The sequence below is a fragment of the Lynx canadensis genome, chromosome B3 (genome assembly GCF_007474595.2).
Source record: "Lynx canadensis isolate LIC74 chromosome B3, mLynCan4.pri.v2, whole genome shotgun sequence".
NCBI lineage: Eukaryota > Metazoa > Chordata > Mammalia > Carnivora > Felidae > Lynx > Lynx canadensis.
The window spans coordinates 33,822,643-33,831,410 of record NC_044308.2 but is presented as its reverse complement, the minus strand read 5'-3'; the positions used below and the strand labels follow the sequence as shown (position 1 = coordinate 33,831,410).

The 8,768-nt window shown below is 57.4% G+C and overlaps 1 protein-coding gene across 1 annotated transcript; it reads left to right on the top strand.

The window, feature by feature from the left end:
- Nucleotides 1-2,580: 2,580 nt before the first annotated feature.
- On the top strand, nucleotides 2,581-8,237 carry NR2E3 (nuclear receptor subfamily 2 group E member 3). Its single transcript, XM_030320351.1, has 8 exons — nucleotides 2,581-2,688; nucleotides 3,217-3,343; nucleotides 3,514-3,617; nucleotides 3,709-3,957; nucleotides 4,076-4,251; nucleotides 5,138-5,384; nucleotides 5,646-5,751; nucleotides 8,105-8,237. Exons 1-8 carry the CDS (start codon nucleotides 2,595-2,597, stop codon nucleotides 8,235-8,237), a joined length of 1,236 nt encoding a protein of 411 aa, XP_030176211.1. The 5' UTR covers nucleotides 2,581-2,594.
- The last annotated feature ends 531 nt before the right edge of the window (nucleotides 8,238-8,768 follow it).

Below are 8,768 nucleotides of genomic sequence, written 5' to 3'. Positions count from 1 at the left end.
TGGAGAGCACCATGGTGGAAAGCAGGAGTGTGGGGACCTGACACCGGTTTGAGAGCCCTGTCTCCTTCCCCAGGCTCCTCTACCATTCTGCAGCTGTGTGGCCTGAAGCAGTTTGCTTAACCTCTCTGAGACTCAGTTTCCTCACCTCTGGGTTGAAGGTTGCTGTGAGCGTTGGATAGGATATTGCAAGCATTTGTGCAAGCACTCTTCTTGCTCGCTGTCTCCTTCTCACTAGCGCCGGTGCAAAAACATCACAGGACACTTGGCCATCCATCCACCCTCGAATCCTCCCCTTCCCTGGCCCCCAAGCCCCACGCTGTCCTGATTTTCCCAGGGGCTCTTCCTTGGACCCGACCTCCAGGGTCAAAGGTCCTCAAGCTCAGCCTAGGGTGCTTTCCTCCCTGCGCATGCCTGATCAGGGCAGGCCCTCAATCCAGGGCCTTCGGTGACCGTCTCTGCGGACGAGCCGGGTATGAGCCCGTTGGGGCGTGTGGAGTCGGTCTCCACACCTGAACTCTGAGTGGGTCTGTGGGTGGAAGCTCCGGCCCAGATCCAGGCAGGTGTGAAGGGGTCGTGCAAGCTGCACAGGCATGCGAGATCATCACCCAAGGACAGGGTGAAAAGGTCGGCTGGGGTGTGCTTTGGGGCGCCCTGAGTGATGACCATTCAGGGTGCGGAGGGCGATGGTAAAGACATGCTCCGGAGTGGGAGAGACAAGCTTTCCAAAGGAGAGACTGGTCAATCAAGTTCAAGGGAGATGCCTGTGGCTTTGGAGGTCAGGTGGAGCTTCGGACTGTGCAGTAGAGGGCCCTGAGGGCTGCCTGCCAGGAAGGGGTGCAGGTGAGCACAGAGGCAGAGGAGGTCAGGTGTGGGGCCTCGGCCTGGTGGCCTCGATCTTCTGAGGCCTGGGAAAGCGGATTACCCTGCAAAGCCCCTCGAGCTGACTTCCCAAATCCCCAGTAGTGCTTCTCTGTCACAGTGAGGGTTAACCCCACATACATAAGGGCCCCGCCCCCCCGCCCCCATCCCCTTCACTCCATGATCCTTCCAGAAACTTCTCACTGTCCCCCTTCCCCTTGGGCTCTAAGTCCCAGAGGTGAACAGGTCTGCTGAGGATGGGTGGTCCCCTCCAGACCAATGCAGGGCTCTCTGCTCTATCCCAGGAAGGAGGCAAGAATGGACGTGGGGACAGGGGACAGGAAAGGCTATTTCCTGGGGATTGCTCTGTGATCTCCTCAGAGAATCATAATAATAACAGCCCCCATCATTTATTATGCTCTTATTGTGTACCAGGCACTGAAACACGTTGGGAATTCTCTTGGTTTCCCCACTACACTGCAAGACAGGTAGTTTTGTCACATTTTCACAGCCGAGGAATCTGAAGCTCAGAAAGCCTAGATCACTCGCTCAGGGACGTATGGCTGGCCTGTGCGGGAGCCGGGGTTATATCTGGCTCTGTCTGGGCTCTCTCCACGCTCCTTCTGAACCCCAGGCTTGGTTCACAGAGGCGCAGACCCCTCCTTCCATCTCCTCGCCTCAGAACCACACTGGGCTCGAGCTGGGAAGCCTGGATCTGGGGACAGCAGGGAGGCCAGCCTGCCTAGGACCGTGAGGCCAAGTCGGAAAGGAGGAGAGGCCACCCGAGACGCCATTGCCAGGCTCAGGAGCTGTGTCCTCACACCTCCCAACCTGCAGGCCCTGCTCCCCGGGAGGATGAGGAAAATGTTTATGGCTCCTCTTCTGCTCCTCACAGACCTGAAGGAGACTCTCCACCTTGGGCCTCAGGCCTCCCTGCCTCTAGGCCAGCCTCAGACCCTACATTAGAGCCATTCCCATGCGTGACGGGAGCCACCTCTGTGCTGGACGTGTGGAGAGCCCCCTTCTAGGGGGCCCGAGACCCTCAAATTCTGGGCCGTAAGCAGTCCCTTATCGAGGGCTTGGGTGGGAACCATGAGGGTGGAAGGCTGGAGCCACAGTGAGTGCCACACACACGGAGGCACACAGACACACAGACGCACACACACCTCCCAGACACACACTTGCTCCCAGACACATGCCAAGCAGCTCCAAGAGGTTTAAAGTCCTAGGGGACCTGGAGTCCACACCTCCCTTCAAGATTTGGCATTGAACGGCGAGCAGGTTGAGGGCACAGAGGGGAAGGGACCAGGGGACCCTGGGCAGCCTGGGGGCTGGTGTGGGGGCAGCAAGATCGACCGGCTCAGCGGGCACCTTGGTGACGCTGCAGGTGTGGCTGGTTGATCCCCTGTGGAGACAGTAAAGATTAAGAGGATCATAAGCTGCGTCCAGTGCTGCCCTGGGAGAAATCTCCTAGATCCAGAGCCGCTGCTGTGAGGGGAAGTTGGGGCAGCTCCTGAGTTCAGACAGACAGAACAGAAAGGAAAGACTCGGGAGGGAGACAAAGACAGAGGGAGACCACCAGGGCCAGGAAGACAGAGAAGTCGAAATAGAAGAGAGACGGGGGCACCAAGAGAGGGACAGAGGTGGAAAGAGGGGGAGCACGGCTGCGCCCCCTCAGGAGGCCTCCCTCAGGCAGGAAGCGGGGGACCCGCTAGCACCAGGCCCACTGCCTGCGGATGAGCGCCAACATGGCTGCAGCTGTGCCAGCCACTGCGGCTGCTTCCCGGAAGGAGTCTCCAGGCACATGGGGCCTGGGAGAGGAGCCGGCAGGTATGGCTTTCCTGGAGGCAGCATCTGGGCCCTTGGGGGAGCGGAGTGTGGAGGACCTGAGATTTGCAGAGACCACGAAAAAGAGCCCCAAGGTCTGTGGGCAAGAGTGAGAGGACAGGCCAGCAAACCCAGAATCCTAGAAAGAGGGGGGTGGGAGGCAGTCAGCAGAGTCGGGATGGGACAGCTGAACTGATGGGAAAAGAGGGAGAAGCAGCCTTGGGGTGTGGCAGCCGAGCTCCCAGGGATGTGGTCAGGAACGTTTCTGTGGGATGCCAGAGCCTGAAGTCACCTGCAGAGAAGGGATGGGAGCCGGGGCAGCGGAGGCAGAGAACGTGCTCTTGGAGCCAACTGGCCCCCTGAGGAGGCGGTGGGAGGGCAGAAGCTGGCTGGGGGGGTGGGGGGGTGTGTGTAGGTAAAGGAGGAGAGAGTGCTAGTGTGTTCCGGGGACCGGAAAGGGAAGGAGGCGGGGAGGGCTCCCAGAGAAGGTGGGAGGGAGGGGTGTGACCCAGCCCTGCCCCTGCCCCTCAGGCGTGGGCCCCTCGCTCCAGTGTCGCGTGTGTGGTGACAGCAGCAGCGGGAAGCACTATGGCATCTACGCCTGCAACGGCTGCAGTGGCTTCTTCAAGAGGAGCGTGAGGCGGAGGCTCATCTACCGGTGAGGGGGGTGGGGCGGGACCCCCACCGGGGTGAGCCCTGCGGGGGGGGGGGGGCCCGGGGAGGGGTGGAGGATGTCCAGGGATGAAGGGACTGGGGGAAACGTGTCCCAAAGCCAAGTCCAGGGCCTGGGTGGGGCACTGACACCCTGGGGCTCGCCTCCTCCTGCAGGTGCCAGGTGGGGGCAGGGATGTGCCCGGTGGACAAGGCCCACCGGAACCAGTGCCAGGCCTGCCGGCTGAAGAAGTGCTTGCAGGAGGGCATGAACCAGGATGGTGAGTCGGGGAGCCGGCCCGGAGAGCTATATGACAGCAGAGACGGGGGCACAAGACTGATGGGGGGTCCTGACCCTTCCTGCCTCCCCAGCTGTGCAGAATGAACGCCAGCCGCGAAGCACAGCCCAGGTCCGGCTGGCCAGCATGGAGTCAGATCCGGAGCGCCGGCTGGAGCCCCTGGGGGCCCCCCTGGCCCCGGCAGGGCCCAGTCCACGGGGCCCCATGCCTGTTTCTGCAGCCAGAGCCCTGGGGCCCGGGGCCCTCACACCTCCAGGTCACCACCACTTCATGGCCAGCCTTATAACGGCCGAAACGTGTGCTAAGCTGGAGCCAGAAGACGGTAAGTGGGGGGACGGCTGGCTGCTGGCTGCTGGGTGCTGCCGCAGCAGGCTTTAGCCTCACCCCTGTGGCCCTGAGCGCCCCCTGCCCTGCCACAGAGCAGCCTCCTCCTCCAACAGCCGATGAGAATATTGATGTCACCAGCAATGATCCCGAGTTTCCCTCATCCCCATACTCCTCCTCATCCCCGTGTGGCCTGGACAGCATCCATGAGACATCGGCTCGCCTTCTCTTTATGGCCGTCAAGTGGGCCAAGAACCTGCCCGTGTTCTCCAACCTGCCCTTCCGGGATCAGGTACACGTGTCAGGGGATGCACTTGGGTCAGCCGGGTTGGGGGCACATACACTGTCGTGCAAGCGATGGTTGGGGGCGGGGGGCCTGAAACCTGGGGATGGTGGTGACGGTGTGGGGGCACATGTCTCTGGGTCCGTGTTGGTCAGGGATACGCGTCTCAGGGACGTGACCGTTGGGGGCGCTCACATCTCTGGGCAGAGATGATGGTGGGACGTGCAGCTAGGAGGTGACACAGAGACCAGGGATTTGAAGGCAATGCCTATGGCCCCCTGGGTCCTCTCTCCCCCTAGACACACCCTCAGGTCCTACAGTCCCTCTGTGTGACAGGGCAGTCTGCCCTCCCGTCAGCGGCGCGAGCGGGTGACTCTGGGCTCCCCCGGAGCACGAGTGCCTCTGACCTCAGAGCTCCAGTTTCCGCCTAACCTCTTCACCTGTAGGACTTCCCTGGGAGCGTCTCAAGGGCAAGTGGAGGCGTCACGATAAACCCAGGAAGGGAGGCACACTGAGGGTCTGAGTCCTTGGCCAGTGGTTTGCAAGGGGTGGCTCAGAAGTCAGGCAGAGCCTGCTGAACGGACTCAACTTGGGATGCCCGTGGGGTGTGCCCCCGAGGCGGCCCAACTTCCCTCGGCTCTCGGAACTTCCCAAATGTTCCAGCTGAGCCTCTGGGTGGAGGCTATAGTGTCTTGGAGCCTACGCAGCTGGGCCAGATCATACCAAATCCTAGAACTCTGGGCCCCTGGCCAGTGTCGGGCAGAGGTCAGGAGAAGGTCTGGGCATCCGGGACCAGCCCTTCCTTTCCTAGGGCCCCAGAGAAGGTGGCGGAGGTTGCAGGCTGAGCCGGACAGGTCGTTTCTCAGTCATCACACTCGCTGCTTCTTGAGCACAGGTGATCCTGCTGGAAGAGGCATGGAGTGAACTCTTCCTCCTCGGAGCCATACAGTGGTCCCTGCCTCTGGACAGCTGCCCGCTGCTGGCCGCACCTGAGGCCTCCGCTGCCGGCAGCTCCCAGGGCCGCTTGGCACTGGCCAGCGCGGAGAGCCGCGTGCTGCAAGAAACCATCTCACGCTTCCGAGCGCTGGCGGTGGACCCCACGGAGTTCGCCTGCATGAAGGCCCTGGTCCTCTTCAAACCAGGTAGCCCAGTCTTTGCCCAGGCCTTAAAGAAAGGCGGTTGGGGTCAAAGAACGACAATGCCAGTGATTTCCTTCTGCCTCTCGCTCTGCTTCCACGGCCCCACATAGCCACAGGTGGGCAGAGGCTTCTTCCCTGGGGGGCAGGAGGAAAGAGGCACGGGCCCGGCTCATCCCTCCTAAGGGTCCTGGTTGACTGTGGGGGCGGAGGGACCGGAGGGCAGGCTGGGAGAGGAGCTCACTGCCGATGCTTGTTTCTCTCCAGAAACTCGAGGCCTGAAGGATCCTGAGCACGTGGAGGCCTTGCAGGACCAGTCCCAAGTGATGTTGAGCCAGCACAGCAAGGCGCACCACCCCAGCCAGCCTGTGAGGTGACCTGAGCGCGTGCCTCCCTGCCCACCTGTCCCTTCTCCTCTTCACCCTCCCCCCACCGCTTTGACATCATCTCTGGGCTGCACTGATCAGATGGCCCAAAGGTCTGAGTTCATCCGGCCCGAATCCAACATCCACTGTGTGCCAGGCCCCAGGAGTAGGGACCAAAATGAGCGTAAGACAAAGTTGCTGCCTTCCAAGGATGCCAACCCCCCCCCCCCCCCCCCCGCCCAGTGAGCACACTGAAGACGAGAAGCACCCTAGTCAGATACTGAAGTTCAGATACCTGTATCTCTATGTATGTATCTATGTGGGTATCTAGGACAGGAGCCCAGTTCGGAAGGTGTACCAGGTTGCTGCCAAGTGAGGAGGTGGGAGATTAGGCCAGAACAGTGCTCTGGGGCCAGCCTGTCCAGGACTTGAATGCCAGCCAAAGGCCATATGTGATTTGGCGGGCAGACGGAGCCACCGTATGTGTTTGAGCAGAAGGGTGTTGTGCACAGAGCCGGAGTGAGTACAGAGAATATGATCGGGGAGGGCGGTGCACGCTGACCTCATCCGGGGGAGTCCCTGGGGTCCTGCTCTCCAGAAGTGGCCATAGGGAGTGGAAGGGAGAGGACAGTGGCAGGAGCCTCTAGGAGTCAGAATGGGTCGGACTTGGAGCCAGAGAAGAGGTGCTATCGGGCAGAAGAGGGAGTCAAGAAATAAAAGGGGACGTCGGGCAGAGATAGTTTTTAGGGAACATGACCAGGTCTGTTGGAGCTGCAGGGTAACATCTTGTCAGGATGCACTGGGCTAAGCCACGTGCACGGATGATGGCCCGGCCCTGGCTGGGTTTGGGGGCAGGAGCTCCAGGCTGAGAGCGTGGCTGGGGGAGCGTGGGGGCAGGGGCCACGTTCATCCAACACCAGTAGATGCAGTGGAGCCTCGGCATAGATTGGGCCACTTGACATCCAGGCATCTACTGGCTATTTTAGACCTTATTATCTGCATTCTTTTGGGGTGCCCAGCGGCTGTCTCTGAAGAAGTTAGGTGAACATGAACATCTTCAAATCAGCTCTGATCTGAGAAATGATGTCAGGAGGTAACCTCCCTTTAAAAGGAGTCAAAGTATACAAGGAATATATATGGTGTTGTCCAGAAAGATTTCTGCTGCCTATGAGCATGGGGAGAAACAGCTGTTCCTAAGGTGCGACAGAGTGTCCTAAGCACAGTCATCCCAGACACTCAACACATCCAGTAGCCCTCCCAGACTTTCTACTGGGATCAGCTCCCAGAGATGTCCGGGCATATTGGGTTGGTGTCAGATTTCCAATTCTGATTAAGATTTCCTCCGTCACCTCTTAGCAGTTCAGTATCAACTACAGACAGAAGCGAAAGAGAGGTTTTCGGTTCTCTAAGTCCGTGTATTTCAGTTTTTAGAAACTGCAATAGGCAGGAAGAAATACAGTTCCCGTCACAACCCAGTCCACACACAGACACTGAAACAAAGTCCCACCGAAAAGTACCTGCACTTACTTTGCAGACAGTAATTTACTCCATTTCTCTTCCGTTTCTCTTTTTTTTTTTTTTTTTTTTTTTTTTAAGGCTTGTGGTGACCCACTGAATTTAATTTCAGACCCACTAGGGGATGAATTCCTGCAGTTTGAAAAACAGTTTCTCGACTTGACTTTCTAGTTACTTCTTCCTGAAACTCCCCAAGTCAGATGAACAAGAAGGGAAGGAGCAAGGGAGAGGGGCAGGACTGCGGGGTGCCACCCACTTGGCGCCCGCAAGAGAAAGGAAGCCCTCGGGTTGGGTGGGCAGAACAAGTCCCACGGATACCTGGCCCATGAGGGAAGGCCTCCCACAGACCTCCATGGTGGGAGTTGAGGGTGGAGCTGCCCCACTTTGGAGCGGCCTCCTTGATGTTGGGCACTGAACCCTGCTGATCCCTCCCGTCTGTCTCGTGGAGCTTCGCCATCCACCTTCCTTCTTTGCACTGGGGACCCTCGCCCTGGCAAATGGTTCTTACTGAAAACTGCAGTTGTTTTGCTTCTGGAGGAGTATCTCACCACAAAAATGATGCTTCAACTTCAGAACACTTTCACTAACGGCTACTCTACCATCCTAACGGGCTTACACAGGGGAATTTATATTCTTACTCAAATATCTATAGTATTGACCACAGCTATCATAATAATCATATATGTGATTGATATATTCATACATAGTATTAATGTAAATAACTCCTCCTCACTTTCCAATCTTTACACATAATAAACAATATTCACGCACCCTTTCTTATGCGACCGCCCCCATGACTCGTGCTCAGAAGCTGCCAATAAAACTGATGTTCTCTCTCCCGTTCAGGTTTGGGAAATTGCTCCTGCTCCTCCCATCCTTGAGGTTTATCACTTCTGAACGGGTTGAGCTCCTCTTTTTCCGCAAGACCATAGGGAATACTCCAATGGAGAAGCTCCTCTGTGACATGTTCAAAAACTGAGAGACGTGGAACTACCATGGGCACCGCTACTTTGGAAAACAATCTACCAAAGCCAAACATTTGCCCTGTGACTCGGCAATTCCACCTGTAGGTACACACGTACCAGGCAGAAATGTCCACTAAAAGAGATTATAAGAATATTCATAGCAGCTTTATTCCTAATAGCCCCAAACTGTATTTTGGCAATAGGATGGATTAATAAATCGTGATCTATTCATTTAATGGAAAACAGCAATAAAGAAGAGTGAACTACCAACACATGTGACAACATGGATGAATTTCACAGACATAAAAGTGGAACCGAAGAACCCTTCCAGGCACAGGTTCTGCTTATACAAAGTTCAAGAACAGGCAAGACTAACGGATGGTGACAGAAGCTGGAATAGTACTTACCTCAGGGGGAGGGAGGTGGGTGGCTGGGAAAGGACCCAGGGGAGCCTTTTGGCATGCTAGAAATGGTTTTTATTTTGACCCAGGTGGTGGTTTCCCAAATCTACTAATTCATAAAAATTAATTGAGCCATGCACTTAA